This window comes from Caretta caretta, chromosome 21, assembly GCF_965140235.1.
Source record: "Caretta caretta isolate rCarCar2 chromosome 21, rCarCar1.hap1, whole genome shotgun sequence".
In the NCBI taxonomy this organism is placed as follows: domain Eukaryota; kingdom Metazoa; phylum Chordata; order Testudines; family Cheloniidae; genus Caretta; species Caretta caretta.
Window position 1 is genome coordinate 889,962 of NC_134226.1, and position 18,461 is coordinate 908,422.

Here is an 18,461-nt window from a genome sequence, read left to right on the forward strand (position 1 = left end):
CTTGACTCCCTCACTGGCCCGTCTGCCCTGTCAATCGGGCTGACCTGGAGGTTGGCCCCTCCCCATTGGCCCTGGGGACCATCAGTCTCAGGCTCCTGATTTCCCATTGGCCCTGCCCCTGTCCTTTGGCACTGGGCGAGGGGCCAGTGCTCCATGAGTGCCAGGCCTTGCGAGGGCCGAGCCCCAGCACTGCTTTTATTATGAATAAAGCGCTGGCGAGGGCCAACCAAAAACCCCACTACGTGCCAGTGGGGAAGCCAGCAGTCCCCTGACCTAGCGCTCCCAGCCTCATGGGGCAAAACAGGCCAGAAACCCCAGCAGCTCCAGCCTCTGGCTCCAGAGTGTGGAGCGCAATTGAACGGCGCTGAGTTGTCTGGGGGCAGCCAAACACCAATGCCATTCATCCCCCATTTGTGGAAGGCCCTGAATGGCACAGAGCAGAGCCACCACCAAATCGTGTCCATGGTGCTGAGCACAGGCAGGGCTTCCCTGCCCTTCACTAAGGCAACAGCTCCCCCAGTTCAGGCTGCATTGTCTTTAGCAAATGTCGGGTCCCACCTGCTAGACAAGGTCCCTGAAGCAGCATCAGGGAAACTCCTGCTCTCCCAGCCCCATCCCCCAGGGTCAAGTGAATATAAGAATAGCCACACTGGGTGAGCCCAGTGACAGTGGCCGGTGCCAGAGGCAATGAACAGAACAGGGCAACTATCACATGCTCCATCCCCTGTTGTCCAGTCCCAGCTTCTGGCAGTCAGAGGCTTAAGGACACCTGGAGCATGAGGCTGAGTCCCTGACCATCTCAGCTAATAGCCCTTGATCACTTTATCCTCCATGAACTCATCCAGTTCCTTTTTGAACCCAGTTGTACTTTTGGATTTCACAACAGCCCATGGCAATGAGTTCCACAGGTTGACGGTGCGTTGTGTGAAGAAGACATTCCTTACTGTTGTTTTAAACCTGCTGCCTAATACTTTAATTGGGTGACCCCTGGTTCATGAGTTATATGAAGAGGTAAATAACACTTCCTAGTTACTTTCTCCACACAGTTCAGGAGCGTATAGCCCCCCCATCATGTTTTGTATGCCACTTAAGGAGCAGCTCTGTGTCCATCTTCAGCCTCATCACTGCCTCCATCCTTGGATGCTGTGTGTAAATGACACGAGGAGAGCAGCACTCAGCTGGTGGGTAGGGGAGGGGCTTGTGCTAATTCTCACTCCCCTCCTGTGTGTTCCCCCACATGCCTGCCCCTTCTGGGTCCACCCCCACTCAGTCCCCTTGCCCATGGGCTTGTTCCCCCCTCGGCTCTGGTCCTGCCCCAAGCGAGCAGTGCCTGTGGAGCTGGGTGAAGTCAGGACACGTCTCCAGCCCCACTTAGCCCATGACAGGCCCTGAGAGATTAGCACCAAGACAACAGCTATTCCCTTGCTTCCCTGTGTTGGGTGGCTGGGAGAGGAAGTGCAGGCAGAAGGGACCAATGACGTAGTTAATATCTGAGTTTGGCTCTGCCAGGCGGGTATGGGTGTTGGAGCACCTCATCCTGCTGGGTGGGAGGAGTCCTGCCTGGTCATGGGTGGCTGGGTGCAGACTGGCCAGTCACAAGGGCACCTTCTCCCTGCAGAGATGGATGAGGCGATGCGCTCCTTTGCTGAGAAGGTCTTTGCCTCTGAGGTAAAGGACGAGGAGAGCAGGCACGAGATCTCACCTTTTGATGTGGAAGAAATCTGCCCCATCTTGCACCATGAAATAAGGGAACACATGATCCACCAGGAGACCACAGCCACGGCTGACAAGCGGTAAGAGCTGGGCAAGGGGCAGCAGGCCTGGGGCACTGTGGGGCGGGACAGGCTGAAAGCTTCCCACCTCTGACACCTTCTGTGGCCCTGCTAGCCCCTAGCTCCAGCACCTGCCCTGCCCCTGCATGCCCTTATCCCAGGAGAAGAGGATGGAAACTTTAAGTATGGCCTGAGAATATCTCAGTGAACCCTCTGGGACAACCGTGCCTGGCCACTGTCTGTCTGGCCTAGAGGTTTCAAAGCCGTGGCCATGGAGAGCCTGCTGGGAAGCTCATGCTGTTTGTTTCCAGGTGCTTCATCACATTACATGTACAAGCAGCCTTCCTACCCCCAGCACACACTCCTCCGTGGATGCTGGTGCCTGGTGGCCCCAGGAGTGTTGTGCCAGGGCTGGGCCCACAAAACAATCCCTGTGGTAAGAGGTAGGTACTCCCCAGTGAAAGTATTTGAAAGCCCTGGTTGAATCTGGCCATCCATCCATCCAGCCTGTCTGTCCAATTGCTCTGTGCTGCATGCCTCATCATGCTGCCTGAGCATCGCCCAAGCGCTGGTGTGTTCAGCCACTGCTCCCCAGCTCTTCAGAATCTGTTGAGAGGGTGGCAGCCTAGTGGAGATGAGTGCTGCGTTGGGCCTTGAGACCAGGGGCCTGTTCCAGGCTCCACCACAGATGACCTGTGTGCCCTTGGGCCAGTCACTTACCTTACCCGACCCTGCCGCACATGGGGCAGAGGGGCAACCCCTACTAGTGACTGTGAGGCATTCAGAGACTGTGGTGACAAGGGCCATGCAAGTACTCAGACAGACAGATGTCCAGTTATTCTAGCCAATAATCCAGGATTAGTGTCAAATGAAAAGTTGCAAACCCTGCTATGGTTGGAAACATCATGAAGCTCTGATTCTCGGAGAGCCAAGTTTGTGGGACCAAAGCTTCTGCTGCAGCCTCTGTCCCCCAACCCCTTTGGTACACCTGGGACAGGAGCTGGAACATGTCACTCGCCAGCCAGGCTGTCCCTTGGCTTGACCCAGGGAAACAAACAGTATCTGGGGTGGCTGAGGCATTGGATTGTGTTGTCCTATCAGTGCAGACAGCCCAGGTCTGGACTGAGACAGGAAAGGAGATGCTGCTAATTGCACTATTTCCCTTTGAATACCTGGGCGTAGCCCTTTGACCCCTAGTGCTGGGCAGGGCCCTGCCATGTCTGCAGGGCACATGGTGCTGCCAGTGCCCAGGCTGAGATGGTCACCCCGTCCTCTGCAGGAAGAAGCGGATTTCCCTGAAGACAATTGCACTGGCTCTGCCCATGGCTCATCCTTCTGCAACCAGACTCTCTACCATTGACGAGTTCATTGCTGCCTCGCCACTGTACCAGGCAGTGCCCGACTTCCAGCGCGTGCAGATCTCCGGGGACTATGCCTCAGGGGTAAGTGCCAGCATGCCTCACTCCCTCCCAAGTCTTAGTGCCATTTCCTCTTCCAGTCTTCCCCACAACGCCCTCTGCCCTCCTCTCTCCTAGCTGCTTGCCTCAATCCCGCTGTCACCTGGGAGCTGGGAATGTGCACGTGAGTGCCCCTTGTTTAAATGCATAGGAGAGGCCCCACTTCTCTCAGCTCAGTCTGAGCAGATGGCAGCACCCTGCTAATTCCCTAGTGATCCCAAAGGTGCAAGCCAATGTAAGTGGCAGAGAAACTCATAGGCTCTTCTCTGTGGGATGACTGGGAAGGCACAGGGCCCTTGTGGCCCCTCAAGAAGAGATGCTGGAGGGCGGCAGATGGAACGGTTGCTGAGACCCCTTAGTACATCCCTGCATAGCGCTCCAGCCAGTCACTAGGCCAGGGCAGGGGGGCAGAAATGCAAGGCTGTGACTGTGCATGCACTGAGCTTTGTCACTGTGTGAATTGCATGGACACACCCCGGTGCGGTGACTGCCAGGCCCATGCTCAGCATGCACTCTGCCTGTGGAGAATCAAAGAACGCAGGTGCAGCCCCACCCACCTGGGTCAGCTTGGGGCCAAGCAGCAAAGGCGGGGGCCATTACAGGACGGTGTGGGTTACAGGTTCTTCTGGCAGGACACTCCTTGGTGCATTGAGATGGCCGCTCCTGCATCATTCCCTAGCTGTGGTCCCAGCCAGCCACTGCAGCTGCTGGGTGGCAATGCCCTGCTCCTGTCGCTCGCCAGTGACCAGGCCTGACCTCCTGGGTCTGCCCACACAACACTTGCCTTCTGCAGTAAATCAGATGTGCTGACAATGTGCTGGGTCAGATGAAATTGAAGCAGGACCAGCCTGTGCTCCTAAAATAGCTCCTGCAGCACCCTAGGCTGCAGCTTCAGAGTGAGATGTCAGACAGCAGCTGGGAGTCGTGCTCCAGGACAATGCCCCTGACGGCTTGTCCTGGCCTCTGGGGCTTTCCTTCTACCTCAGCAAGGACCTTTCCCATTGGCTCTGGCCACTGAACTGCCCACAGCGCTGTCAGCCAGGCTGAAAGGGCAGGGCTTGGAGAATGGTTGCCAGGCTGCCTGCTTGGACCAGGCATGTGGGGGTGGGCTCTGGGGGGAACCCAGGCCTTGCTTTGGTTCAGCTGTTCTCCAGCATGTGCACAGCAAGAGTGTCTGTCTGTGCGTTCCAGCAAGGCTGGGAGCTCCCACAGGCTCAGGGCAGACTCCCACATGCTGCAGACACCACAGTCCTCAACAAAGAACTTTTGCAGGTCACAATTGAGGATTTTGAAGTTGTCTGCAGAGGCCTCTACCGGGCTTTGTGCATCCGGGAGAAATACATGCAGAAGTCGTTTCAGAGGTTCCCCAAGACCCCGTCCCAGTATCTGCGCAACATTGAAGGCAAGATTTGGCGAGCCGATGATGGGTGCGCCCCAGGTAACTAGCAGCCCCAGGTAACTAGCAGTTCCAGGGTAACTCACAACTAGCACAAACAGGAAGAGTAGCTGGGGAGCCCAGGGCTGTGCAGGCAAGCAGATGTCCCGGGTAGCAGGGCCAGGGGTGCTGAACCTGCATCTATCTGGGGGAAATGACTCCTGTTGTTGAGGCTACAGGAATGCAGCCTCACCCCATCGAGCTTCAAACCTGTCTCCAGCAGAGACTGACCACATGATGTGTGGGGAGTAGAGCCCCTCTGAATGCCCTAGGTCTCTGCCACGCTCCCAGTGGGGTGAGAAGGTCCCCTGCTGCCTTGTAAGCCATCTGAGCATGACTGGCCCTGTCCCTCCTGGTGTGATTCCTCCCCGGATGCTGTGAGGCTGAGGAAGGGATCTGCCCCCTGCTGAGTGCAGCAAGCTTGGACACAGCAGCCAGGAAGGCATCATGTGAAAGCAGATCTCTTGTGGCTGCAGCGTCCCCTGCATACGCTTACTCGTCTCTGTGCCCTAGATCCCTCCAGAGCTGTCAGATCTCCGCCAGCAATCTGTGTCTCTGGGCAGGCCGTGCTCTTGCTCAGGCCTTGCAGGCCTGGAGAGACTCAGTAGCCAGAAAGCTGGGATTCCGGCTCTACCACCGGAAAGGCAGGGAGCAGCCCAGGCACCAGGGCAGGGAAGGGCCTCCAGAGTAGGGTGATCAGATAGCAACTGTGAAATAACAGGATAGGGGGTGGGGAGCAATAGGCACCTATATAAGAAAAAGTCCCCAAAAGCGGGACTGCCCCTAAAAAAACGGGACATCTGGTCACCCTACCCCAGAGGAGCACGTTGGCGGCAGCAGCTTGTGTCTGTCTGGGCCCCATGCTGGGCAGCCATTGGCCTGGCCTTGGGTTCCAGGGTGGGCTACCTGTGTTCATGGGCAGGCTGGCGCTGCCTCTGCCCTCAGCCCGGAAGTACAGCAGTGTGGCAAAGGCTGCCCTGCCAGGCCCATTGCTCACCCGCACTCTGCCTTCGGGACAGTGTTCACCCCCCCTGTGAAAGAGGGTGAGGACCCTTTCCGGTTGGACAATCTGCCTGAGGACCTGGGATACTGCATCCGCATGCAGGGCGGTGTGGTCTATGTCTATGCTGACGCAGTGGCTGCCAGTCGAGGGGAGCCCAAGGACTTGCCCTACCCCAACCTCGAGGACTTCCTCGATGACATGAACTTCCTCCTCGCCCTGATTGCACAGGGACCCATGTAAGTGCCCAGCCAGGCCCCCACCCTGACACTCAGAGGGATGTCAGGGGACCCCCATCAGGCTGTGCTCCAGCCCTGCTGGAGGCTGTGCGCTGCAGAACTTTGCAGCCCTCAAGCAGGACACCAGCTCCCGCTTCAGTCAGAGGGGCTGGCCAGGCCCCCAGCAATACCTGCCAGGCCCCTGGTGCGCAGAGGAGCCCAGCCCTGCTGCAGGCCTCCATGGCTGCTCTCTGGGACTGAAGCATGGCCTGGAGGAGTTTGCCGGGATGCTGTCACTGCCCCAGCCGCTGGTTTCCCTGCTGCCTTTAGGGACATGCTAAATGCCTTGTCTGCCTGGCCCCACACAACTAGTGATGGAGGGAGTGTCGTTATGGGGCACAGAGCCAGCCCCTGGCACTCATGGGTATTAAGGATCCCAGGGCAGTCTGGGTGAAAGCAGCTGTTAGCCTTGGTGTCATGGCTACAGCCCCGTGTAGGTGATGACAGGCCCTGGCCATGTCACTCAGAACCTGCTTCTTCAGGCACAGTGCTAGAAGCTGCCATGCCATGTTGCTGTGCACTGTTACACAGCTGCTGCTGTGCCCCCGAGACAGCTGTGTGTCCAAGGAGGCTCCCTTCACCCAGCCCCCACGCGGGTGACCCTGCCGCTGGCTCTGTGGGAGTGCAGACATCGCCCCTCCTTGGTACAGTGCTCAGGGTGGTGCTGGGTGGGAAGCGCTGTAGGATTCAGGTAATTACAGCAGGAATTTCATGCCATGTGCGAGCTGGATGGCAGCAGTGCCCTTGTTCACACCTCCTGTAGCATCCCCAAGTCCCATGCACTCAGCTGGGCCTGAACGTGCCTGGTTCTGACCCTTTGTCTCTGTCAGGAAAACCTACACTCATCGGCGCCTGAAGTTCCTCTCCTCCAAGTTCAGTGTGCACGAGATGCTGAATGAGATGGAAGAGCTGAAGGAGCTGAAGAACAACCCTCATCGGGATTTTTACAACTGCAGGAAGGTGAGGGCCTGGGACAGATGCACAGCCACTGCCGGCTGGCCTGCCAGATGGGCTGAGTCGCGGGCATGCAGGGTCTGCCTTGACTCCTTCCTCCGCAGGCAGGTGATACAGGCACTGGTGCTGCTCCGGCAGCTTTCTCCATCCCGCACCTCTCTCGGGGGCAGCACAAGCTGCTGTGACCCCTGAGCAGACCCTGGGTCATCCCTGGAGGTGTGAGCGTGTGGAGGCATGGCTGGGGTGCAGGCACAGGGAGTACCCTCCTCTACCCCTAGTGGTCACCATCGCTTACTGGGATTCAGGCTGATGTGCTCCCTGATGTCAGGGCAGACTTGCCATGGCCGCAGGCAGTGTCAGCAGCATTCCTTTCTATGGTCCTGGCTGCCCTGCCTCCTCACCAACGCTGTCTGGGCCCTGGCTAGACTGATGGCTCCCCTCTGCCTGGCAGGTGGACACCCACATTCATGCTGCGGCCTGCATGAACCAGAAGCACCTGCTGCACTTCATCAAGAAGTCGTACCGTGTGGACGCGGAGAGGGTCGTGTATGACGCCAAGGGCAAGAAACTCACCCTGAAGGAGCTCTTCCAGCAGCTCAACCTGCACCCCTATGACCTGACGGTGGATTCTCTTGATGTCCACGCTGTGAGTCTGTTGGCCTCTGCTGTAAGACGTCCCATGCCTGCCCTGCCACTGGGCCATGCCCCCACATGTCCCATGACACCCTCACCTACCTCTCCTAGGGCACTCCATCACATGCCTTCTGTCACCTGGGACCCCTCCCCAGGCACATACTGCACCAGCTCTGTCCCATGGCAGGGTGGCCACTTTTCCTTTTCTAGAATTGGGGTTAATCCTCTCCTTTCCAGTGAGGCCTTAATCCATTGCACCCCACCCCTTTAGGTCCATGAAGCATTATCCGCCCTCAGCTCTGACCCTGATTTGCACCCCAGGGGCGCCAGACCTTCCAGCGCTTTGACAAGTTTAATGACAAGTACAACCCGGTGGGAGCCAGTGAGCTTCGTGACCTCTACCTGAAGACAGAAAACACCATTGATGGCGAGTACTTTGCCACCATCATCAAGGTGAGCGTGGGGAGGTGGGGTCAAGGGACACAAGGGGCACCAGTGCAGCAGAAAGGAGCCTGGAGGCCCACAGTATGCCGAGTTCCAGCCAGTGAGTGGGACACACGTGACCACCTGCACCCTTACGTCTGCAGGAAGTCAGCTCTGACTTGGAGGACGCCAAGTACCAGCACGCGGAACCCCGTCTGTCCATCTACGGGCGCTCACCGGAGGAGTGGCCCAAGCTGGCCAGCTGGTTCAACCGGCACAGGGTCTACTCCCCCAACATGAAGTGGATGATCCAAGTGCCCAGGATTTAGTACGTGCCATGGGTTGAAATTCCGGGTGTCGGGGCAAGGCTGGTGGGAGCAGGAGCGGCCTCACTAACCAACGTGGCAGCTGTGGGGCGTCCGTAGAGGAGGTTCAGGGGGAGCTGTCTGTCCATGCTGGGGGCTGTGCAGCTCTCCTGCTGGAGGCTAACCCTGGTCTCTATCCCCAGCGACGTGTTCAGGACCAAGAAATTCCTCCCCCACTTTGGGAAGATGCTGGAGAATATTTTTGTGCCAGTGTTTGAAGCGACTGTCTGTCCTCAGGCCAACAAGGAACTGAGCGTATTCCTGCGACACGTGAGTGCTGCACAGAGAGGCCTGGGCCTGACGAAGTGCCGACGGGAGGGGTGGTGCCTCTGGGGCTCAGACCCCACCATTGTCTGCCACACTGGTAAGCTCGGCATTAGCACCGAGCCCTCTGCCACAGGTCGGGGAAGTCAGCCTCCCACCCTCCCTGCTCTGGCCCCCAGCAGAGAAATGGGTTGGGGTTGGGAGGTGCCAGGAGAGGGAAGCCTGTGAGATGAGCAAGCAAGCTCCTTTCTGAGTTTACCAGGGGCTGGTCCGTTAAGGGGGGCCCAGGCTAGTGGGTGGATCCCGGCACCCCTCCTGTGCTGCACATGCCAGGCTCTGCACGGAGTTCTGGGCAGGATGTGCTGGAGGAGCTGGGCCCCTTCCTGCACTGCATGTGCTGGGGTGCTTGCAGTGCGAGCGGTGTCCGGCACTCCGTGCCACGTGCCCTGGGTCAGGGAGATGGGTGTCTGAGGTTGCTTCGCCCATGGGGAGGGAGGTGGCGTCTGGCTTTGCTCACAGACACCCCCTCGATCAGGAGAGCCCTAGAAGCCAGGGGAGGGTGGTGGGGCTGACCCATTCCTGTCTGCTTGTGCCAGCAGATCACCGGTTTTGATAGCGTGGATGACGAGTCCAAGCACAGTGGGCACATGTTCTCCACCAGGAGCCCCAAGCCGGACAAGTGGAGCCATGAGAAGAACCCGTCCTACACCTACTACCTGTACTACATGTATGCCAACATCACGGTGCTCAACAACCTCCGCAGGTGGGTCCCCGCACAGGGTATGTGGGCTGCTGGTCGCCTCTGGCGGGGACCTGGTTCATGGGCTGTGAGAGGTCCCAGTGGGGGCCAGCTATGGTCACTCAGTTAGGGTGAACTGCAAAGAATGGGCAGACAATCCCCATAAAGCTGGGGGGATATTCCAATACTTAGATTTACCAAGCCAGCATAAAACAGCTTCTTTATTACCTTCCCGGTTACTCAGAAATCCAAACAACACAGTTCCCTTAAAGCAGGGGTTCTCAAACTGGAGGTCAGGATCCCTCAGGAGGTTGTGAGGTTATTACATGGGGGGTCACAAGCTGTCAGCCTCCACCCCAAATCCCGCTTTGCCTCCAGCATTTTTAAGACTGTTAAATATATAAAAAAGTGTTTTTAATTTATTAGGGGGGGGTCACACTCAGAGGCTTGCTATGTGAAAGGGGTCACCAGTACAAAAGTTTGAAAACCACTGTCTTAAAGTGATGGAGCCTCAGGCCTCCATCTGGGTACCCACGTCAAATATGATGAACATTTCTATAAATCTTATTTCATTATATAAAATAAAAGGTTCTACCAATCCCAAAGGATCGGACACATCACCTCTCAGATTATTGAATATTCCAGATCTTACCCAAATACACGCTACAGCCAATTCTTAATAACTAAACTAAACTTTATTAAAAAACAAAAGAGAGAGAGTAGGGTTAAAAGATCAATATACATACAGACATGAGTTCAATTATTAATTGAGGTTCAGATTCATAGCATAGACGGTGAGCTTTGTAGTTGCAAAGAGTTTTTTCAGAAATAGCTCATAGATTATAGTCCAATATCCAAACGTCATATTCAGGGAATATTAGCATAACTGGGACCTCAGACTTGCAACTCACACTTTCACTGATGAAGCCTAAGCAGATCTGAGATGAAAGAATCAGGACCCAAAGATCTTATATACAATTTCATGTCTTTTGACAAGTTTGAGTTCAAAGGGTAATTAGCATGACTTTGAAGGAGGTCCATTGCTGGTACTTATTGTTCCTCCACCTTTCACAGATTATTTGCTATACATTTAAAAGAGAGATGAATACAGAGATATCTCGTGTTTACAATTCAGTTAAATGACAGCATGTTCTTTTGACCTCTGAATTATCAGAATACAGCATAGACAGGGACTGTTGATTACATTGTGGACCTTACTCATACATATGTAAATACGCAAAACCACAAACATTATTTCCCCACATGTCTTTTGAGGGTTATTTATTTTGCAGGATGTTTAACCCTTTCTAGCCATGCATCACACGGGCATTGTGCCCCATATGGAGGGAGGGGATGTTGGCTGTGAGTTGCCTCCAGCAGAAGCACAGAGAGACCTGTTTCAGAGTAACAGCCGTGTTAGTTGTGCCCACATATCTATTCAGGGGACACCATCACAGGGCCTAATAACATCAGCCACACTATCAGAGGCTCGTTCACCTGCACATCCACCAATGTGATATATGCCATCATGTGCCAGCAATGCCCCTCTGCCATGTACATTGGTCAAACTGGACAGTCTCTACGTAAAAGAATAAATGGACACAAATCAGATGTCAAGAATTATAACATTCATAAACCAGTCGGAGAACACTTCAATCTCTCTGGTCACGCAATCACAGACATGAAGGTCGCTATCTTAAAACAAAAAAACTTCAAATCCAGACTCCAGCGAGAAACTGCTGAATTGGAATTCATTTGCAAATTGGATACTATTAATTTAGGCTTAAATAGAGACTGGGAGTGGCTAAGTCATTATGCAAGGTAGCCTATTTCCCCTTGTTTTTTCCTAACCCCCCCCCCCCAGATGTTCTGGTTTAACTTGGATTTAAACTTGGAGAGTGGTCAGTTTGGATGAGCTATTACCAGCAGGATAGTGAGTTTGTGTGTGTGGTTTTTGGGAGGGGGGTGAGGGGGTGAGAGAACCTGGATTTGTGCAGGAAATGGCCCAACTTGGTTATCATGCACATTGTGTAAAGAGTTGTCACTTTGGATGGGCTATCACCAGCAGGAGAGTGAATTTGTGTGGGGGGGTGGAGGGTGAGAAAACCTGGATTTGTGCTGGAAATGGCCCAACCTGATGATCACTTTAGATAAGCTATTACCAGCAGGACAGTGGGGTGGGAGGAGGTATTGTTTCATATTCTCTGTGTGTCTATAAAGTCTGCTGCAGTTTCCACGGTATGCATCCGATGAAGTGAGCTGTAGCTCACGAAAGCTCATGCTCAAATAAATTGGTTAGTCTCTAAGGTGCCACAAGTACTCCTTTTCTTTTAGAGAGACCTGTGTTCATGCTTTGCAGGCGGTGCTGGGGCAGCTCTGCTGGGGTCTGTGCTTCCATCGCAGAGATTGCCCAGCGCGGGAGCCCTGGGGCTTCCTTGACAGCAGGGAGACACGAGCGATTGTGGCAAACACCTGGGCTCAGCTGAGACTGTCTCCTTGCACCCAGTCTGAATGCACTAGGGAGAATAAAGGACAAACACTGAGGCCTGGGGTTGGGCTGGGCGCGGGGGGTCCCATCCCTGGGAGTGGGCCTGGCTGGGCTCTGGGGGTCCTGTCCCTGGGAGAGGGTCCGGCTGGGCTCTAGGGGTCCCTCCCTGGAAGTGGGCTTCCAGCTCAGCTCCTGCCCAGCAATGCCCTCCAACTCCTTGCATCAGCCCTATGTATAGGTGCTGGAACTAGGGGTGCTGGGGGTGCTGCCACACCCCCTGGCTTGAAGAGGTTTCCATCATACACAGGGGTTACAGTTTGGTTCAGTCGCTCTCAGCACCTCCGCTACACAAGTTATTTCAGCACCCCTGCATATATTGCTGTCTGCACACAGGGAACGCGGCATGAACACCTTCCTGTTCCGACCCCACTGCGGGGAAGCTGGGGCCATCACCCACCTGCTTGCAGCCTTCATGACAGCAGATAATATCTCCCATGGCCTGAACCTAAAGAAGGTGAGTGTGGGGGAGAGTCTCTTAATGTTTTTCCCCCTCCCCCGCACCAATGCTCTTATGAGCTGCATGGCTCCAGAGGGTGCAGGGGGATGGTCTGTCCAAGGCCCTGTCTTCACAGCCAATGCCAGTGGCTCTTGCTTCACACCCTTCACTGGCCTTGCAGGGCTGGGGCCCACACACAGACATTAAGTGACTTGCCCAGGGCACCCTGGAGATGTGTGTGGCAGGGCTGGCAATTGAACCCAGGTCTCCTGAGCCCCAGTCTGGTCCCATAGCCCCACCCCACATGACTCTTACACACTGAACTGTAATATGCTGTCCCATGTCACTCAAACACAGCGCCCCCACCTGGAGCACCATGTGTTCCCCAGCACTGAGATCCCTGCTCTGGGCCGTCTGCTTGGAGAAAATGCTGAGGAGGTGAGAATCTGTGCTTGCAGGGTGCACAGACCATGGAGGAACCAACTGGCTTAAGCCAAGGCAAAGCCCAGATCTACTCCCCGTGGATTTATAGGACAGTGACTGACCCTTCCCTTCTCAGAAAGCAGCTGTGAGCTCCGCATCCCAGCTCTCTGTGCCAGGGCAAGGAAGGGTTGGCTGTAGGTAGCGGAGAACGCAGCCGCATCTGCCACCGCCCTGCTCCCCACCCCACCCCCGCCCTAAAGACGGCCACGCTCTTCCTTTCAGAGTCCTGTGCTGCAGTACCTGTATTTTCTTGCCCACATCCCCATTGCTATGTCCCCGCTCAGCAACAACAGCCTCTTCCTTGAGTACGCCAAAAACCCGCTGCTGGACTTCCACCAGAAAGGCCTGATGGTCTCTCTCTCCACGGACGACCCCATGCAGTTCCACTACACCAAGGTATGGTGCTAGGGCAGGCCTGGGCATGGAAATACCACCCAGGGTCCTTACAGTGCACTGCAGTGTGGGGACATGGGAGCTATTTGTACAGCACCCAGCACAATGGTGCCTGCTCCGAGAGGGCCCTAGGCACTGCCGTAACAGAGTAATGGGAATGCTGGCTGTGCCCCCACAGGCACAGAGCTGTGCGGCAGGTGCTGGGAGGAGTCTGGCTGCAGGGCCAGCTGTTTGTGCAGCACTATGCATGCTCCTCCCCCCCCCCCGCCCCGATATGATTCTTGCGTTGCTCTAGGAGCCCCTGATGGAAGAATATGCCATTGCTGCCCAAGTCTTCAAACTCAGCACCTGTGACATGTGTGAGATTGCCAAGAACAGTGTCCTGCAATGTGGTCTGTCCCATGAGGTACAGCTGTCTGTCTGCCACATCTCTCTTGGGGAGGGTCCAGCTGCTCAGCAGTTCGCCAGTGGCCTGGGAGTGAGGATTTCCCTTCCTGCAGCTGTGTCCATGTGTGCATCAGAGTGGGTGGGGGAGCTGGAGGGATGGCTCTGCCTGTTTGGAGAGTGACACATCAGACCTGGTGCTAAAGGGAATTCGAGACTCAGAAGCAGCTTCTCTGGGAGGCTGCAGAGGCCTGCCAGTGCTAACCTGTGCACAGTACGGCAGCCGGGATTCTGCAGAGGAAGGCTGTCCAAGGGAGATGAGGGCATAGATCCATGCAGTGCCTTTCATTCTGCTCCCTTGTCTCTGCCAGGAGAAGACCAAGTTCCTGGGGGAGAATTACCGTGAGGAGGGGCCCCAAGGCAACAACATCTGGAAGACAAATGTACCTCAGATCCGCATGGCCTATCGCTATGAGACCTGGTGCTACGAACTCAACCTCATCGCAGAGGGCCTGAAAACCCCGGAGTAGATCCCCAAACTTGCTTGGACCCTGATGCCTCCTCCACTCTGTCAGGGCCGGGGGCAGCCCAGAGCCCCACCCATGCCTGCCCTTCGCTCTCTTGTGTTGCAGCACTCAGAGATCACATGCTTTCTCTGCGGGGTTACTAGCTCTGGGTGTTCAAAAATCAGTAGTCAGGCCCTGAAAATCATGAGATTTTTAACAAATAATAAAGTTGGTTTCTTTTTCTTTGCTGTGTGGTTTCTGGGTCACTTGGTGTCATGTTTTCAGGCTGTCTCTGTAGCCATAAGGGCTGGAAATGTACTCTTTGCAAGCAAAAGGTGAGAATCTCTCTTAATCGCAGGACTCCAGGAGCTGGAGCTTTAAGAAAAAACTCAGATATTGTGAGTGGCAATTAAATCACCAGAGGTGGCAACACAGATTCTGCCTGTTCAGCTATTCACAAATCAGAAGCAAATGACTCAGCTCCAGCCTTCTATGAGTGCTGTATCTATGCTGTATGCAGAATAACACCCATCCCAGTGACAGGCTATACTGCACCAGTCCACATTATGGGGATAAGCCTATTCTGAGGGAATCAGCCCTGCAAAGTTTCAGGCTGCCCATCCTCATGGCAAGTGCTGACAGTGAGGGAGCACAGGTGAAGGACCACGTCAAGACTAAGCTATCTCTGTCCCTTGGCCCAGCCCATATAAGCAATAGCCCAGAAGGTAATGGCAGCCCTTCATGGGTGGGGATCAGGAAAGGGTGGAGCTGGCAGGCATCCGCTCTGTCTCTCACACACACACGGGCATGTGCTGGAGGTGTCTGGGTGGGGGATTAGCTGAACTGTGTTGCCCTGAGCCAGTGACAGGAAGAAATTTGCTCTCACTGGGCTGAAAGACAAATTGAATAGCCAGGGGATCCCAGGTGGTAGCCAATAACTGGCCTAGCTCCCACTGGTCCATTTTTGTTCAGAAACTGTTATTCAGCACCCTTTACGTGCAAAATGATTAAATTATTTCCTTGCCTTTGTAAGTCTCAGCTCTAGCCCTAGCTGTTATTAACAGATAGCCTAATATCCCAACTACGAGCCATCCCCCCAATAGTTTAAACAGCTGCTGTTTTCTGTCTCAGCTGTCATCAGTACACAAATGCCCTCTCTGTTAGTCTCATCTAGCTAGCTAGATCCTTATTTTTATCATGACATCGCCATAACTTATGGCTGCGTTGAGTGGGGACAAAAAATACAATTAAAGGGTAAACTGCAGCCAGAATCGTATAAGTGCTGGTTGTTGCCTTGCTTCAGCCCCTACTATTATTATTGCTATTGAAGTAGCACCTAGGAGCCCTGGTCATGGACCAGTCCCCCACTGTGCTAGGTGCTGTACAAACACAGACCATAAAGATGGTCATGCCTGGAAATAAATCCTTCACTAGGCTGCTGAAGGCTGAAATTGACCTGTTCATAATGGATATGTAACGAAGGCTAGAACATAAGCACATACAGACCTGCTGCCATATCCCATCATCATTACTATTTGTAGACCCATAGCACGCAAAGGCTCCCCTTGTGATAGGCACTACACAGCCAGAGTACGTTTCTTCACTTCTGTTCCTAAACTGTGCAGCATTGCTTGGACATGGCAGCTTTTTTTCTGTGATTGGGGGATGACTTGTGTATGAATAGTTTGGAAGGTGCCTTGAGAGCCTCATAGATGAGAAAGGTTTCAGAGTAACAGCCGTTACTCTGTATTCTGTAACAATACTCTGTATTGTTAGTCTGTATTCACAAAAAGAAAAGGAGTACTTGTGGCACCTTAATAATTGGTTAGTCTCTAAGGTGCCACATGTACTCCTTTTCTTTTTATAGATGAAAAAGTGCTTTATAAGTGGAAGTTATTCTTAGTAATAATATATCGTCCTTTGAGAGACAAAGCCTACGATTAAATATTTGTGCCATTAATAAATGTACAGTGACAGGAAGGGAATCACAGAACAACTATCCTGTCCTTTTAGAGTAACAGCCGTGTTAGTCTGTATTCGCAAAAAGAAAAGGAGTACTTGTGGCACCTTAGAGACTAACCAATTTATTTGAGCATGAGCTTTCGTGAGCTACAGCTCACTTCATCGGATGCATACCGTGGAAACTGCAGAAGACATTATATACACACAGAGACCATGAAACAATACCTCCTCCCACCCCACTGTCCTGCTGGTAATAGCTTATCTAAAGTGATCATCAAGTTGGGCCATTTCCAGCACAAATCCAGGTTTTCTTGATCACTTTAGATAAGCTATTACCAGCAGGACAGTGGGGTGGGAGGAGGTATTGTTTCATGGTCTCTGTGTGTATATAATGTCTTCTGCAGTTTCCACGGTATGCATCCGATGAAGTGAGCTGTAGCTCACGAAAGCTCATGCTCAAATAAATTGGTTAGTCTCTAAGGTGCCACAAGTACTCCTATCCTGTCCTTTGGAATTAATGTCTAAATGTTGCCATCTAGTGGCTTTTCACTGCAGTTACACTGCTGTAACAAACACAACAGCCCTGCATTTACTTGCAAGAGCAGGGGCCCCAACTACAAAACACAAAATTAAAACATATGCAAGTTTCAAGCATCCACAAGTAAATGACCCAGCTCCTGCCTCTTAACCCCACAGAACACTGGCTGCATGTCTGGCGTAGTCCTGGGCCCCGTCTTCAGGACTTAGTTTGTTGTACTGGACTATGGTGTGGAATTTGATTTTCCCTCCAGAGAAATAAATCGAGAGTGTATGGATAGTGTCAGAAGCTGTTAGGTGGTAATATGGTCCATAGGATATTTAATTATATTACGTACTAGTCTGTATTGTGTTATACTGTGTAGCTGCGCTGGCTCCCAGGGCTGTCAGCAACCCCCACTTTCCCTTCTGTTTCACGGGCGGGGGGGTGAGAGGGGGGTCCCAGCCATTCCTTCCTAATGGGATTTCCTATTAAGCTTTTGGGGCCTGAGGCAGGATCATCCCAGTCACTGGCTCTTCAGCTGCTGAATTCTGATATCTCGGTGTGAACCAACGTGAGTAAGTGTGAAGAGGCTTTGGCAGGGCTGTGTGGTCGCTGGGAGAGGCTGCACAACACAGAGAGACACATGCCTGCTGAGCTCATCTTTGGCACCTACAGCCCCTAGCACTGACAGCACCTTGCAATATGCCGTGGGCGCCGGGCCATCCTAGCACCTGAGCCAGCATGAACAGTTGGCAAGGCGTGACTGGTGTGTATCGCTCTGGGTGGGAATAATGAGGTCACAGGTGGGGTGCGTCACAGTGAGTTTTGCCTGAAGTTCCAGCCTTTCCCAATCCTCGCTGTACCCTCCGCAATGGCCAGATTGTTCCCATGGTGCCAGGCGCCAAGACTCCAGAGGGTGGCACTGCCTCCTGCGTGCCCAAGGGAGTGACAGGGCTGGAAAGCACCAGGCAGCCTGGGGTAGTCGGGAGCTGTTATGTAAACTAAAGCTCCAGAGGCATGTGGGGTCACGCACTTGTGGGCCTGGATGTTGAGGGCCCCATAGCCTAGCTGCGTTCAGGGGGCAGGAAGCTTGGGCTGGGGTGCAGCCCTTCGGGATGAAGGCCCCATTTCCAAAGACCTTACTCCTCGCTGAGGCAGGCCATATGGGGTTTGCCTGAGCCCTGGACAGTATTTGTCAGGAGTAGCCCTCACCCCCTGTCTGGCAAATGGGATCCCACCATATAGCTTGGGCGAGTAGTTACCAGACCATGAGTCTGAGGGAACTGCTTGCACCTACGAGTCACTATTGTCTGTGGCTGGTCACCTAACTCACACGGTACTGGTGGGGTTGTGCTCCCCGACTGCAGCCCTGAACCCCAGTGAAGGTGTCACTTCCCCCATTTTGGGATGAATTTTCATTTGTGTGGCAATCCCTGAGATGGGCGGGGTGTGGGCAGCCTGTGCGTGGGCAGCCTGTGCATGGCACTGTACAAAGAACGGGGCAGCACCAGGACTCAGCAGCTCTCCCCGATGGGTGTAGGCATAGGAGGGGGCGCCCCCAGGGCAGGACAGATGAGGGTCTCCCTGGGGGTCAGGATGGGGAATGCGAGGGCCTCCTGGGGGTCATGTCAGGGGGGGATCTGTCTCCCTGGGGGTCATGTCGGGGCCGGGGCTCAGGCTGACGGACCCCACCCCTCGATCCGCCCCCCAGCAGCAAGTCAAGGCCCCAGGTGCCAAGGAGAGAACGAGGGTCCTGCGGTGCGTGTCCCTTTAAAAGGCGGAGCTTTGGGCGGGGCCAGGTGTCTGAGTGACTGTCGCATTGCCCAATGGGATGTTGCCCAAATGTATGAAGTTAGAGACGCCCGCGGGCCCCCCAGAGCGGGGCTGGAGTCGGGGCCGGGGGGGTTTT

At 54.3% G+C, this 18,461-nt stretch overlaps 1 protein-coding gene across 3 annotated transcripts; it reads left to right on the plus strand.

The window, feature by feature from the left end:
• The first annotated feature begins 1,620 nt into the window (after positions 1–1,620).
• On the plus strand, positions 1,621–14,313 carry AMPD1 (adenosine monophosphate deaminase 1). Of its 3 annotated transcripts, XM_048826834.2 has the most exons (14): positions 1,621–1,793; positions 3,052–3,214; positions 4,502–4,667; positions 5,684–5,903; positions 6,773–6,902; positions 7,348–7,542; positions 7,851–7,982; positions 8,117–8,280; positions 8,461–8,587; positions 9,181–9,344; positions 12,202–12,322; positions 13,010–13,183; positions 13,476–13,586; positions 13,936–14,313. In XM_048826834.2, exons 1-14 carry the CDS (start codon positions 1,621–1,623, stop codon positions 14,092–14,094), a joined length of 2,199 nt encoding a protein of 732 aa, XP_048682791.2. In that variant the 3' UTR covers positions 14,095–14,313. The 3 variants fall into 3 exon arrangements, with proteins under 3 accessions (XP_048682791.2, XP_074978061.1, XP_074978062.1); XM_075121960.1 differs by lacking the exon at positions 13,476–13,586 and having other exon boundaries at positions 1,625–1,793; XM_075121961.1 differs by lacking the exons at positions 13,476–13,586; positions 13,936–14,313 and having other exon boundaries at positions 1,625–1,793; positions 13,072–13,175.
• The last annotated feature ends 4,148 nt before the right edge of the window (positions 14,314–18,461 follow it).

What these genes read in the sequence shown, in the direction of transcription:
- AMPD1 (XM_048826834.2), top strand. Translation starts at nt 1,621, where the DNA reads ATGGATGAGGCGATGCGCTCCTTTGCTGAGAAGGTCTTTGCCTCTGAG. An exon ending in CGATGATGGGTGCGCCCCAG is followed by an intron (nt 4,668 to 5,683) that starts GTAACTAGCAGC and finishes CCTTCGGGACAG; the next exon opens with TGTTCACCCCCCCTGTGAAA. An exon ending in AATGTGGTCTGTCCCATGAG is followed by an intron (nt 13,587 to 13,935) that starts GTACAGCTGTCT and finishes TGTCTCTGCCAG; the next exon opens with GAGAAGACCAAGTTCCTGGG.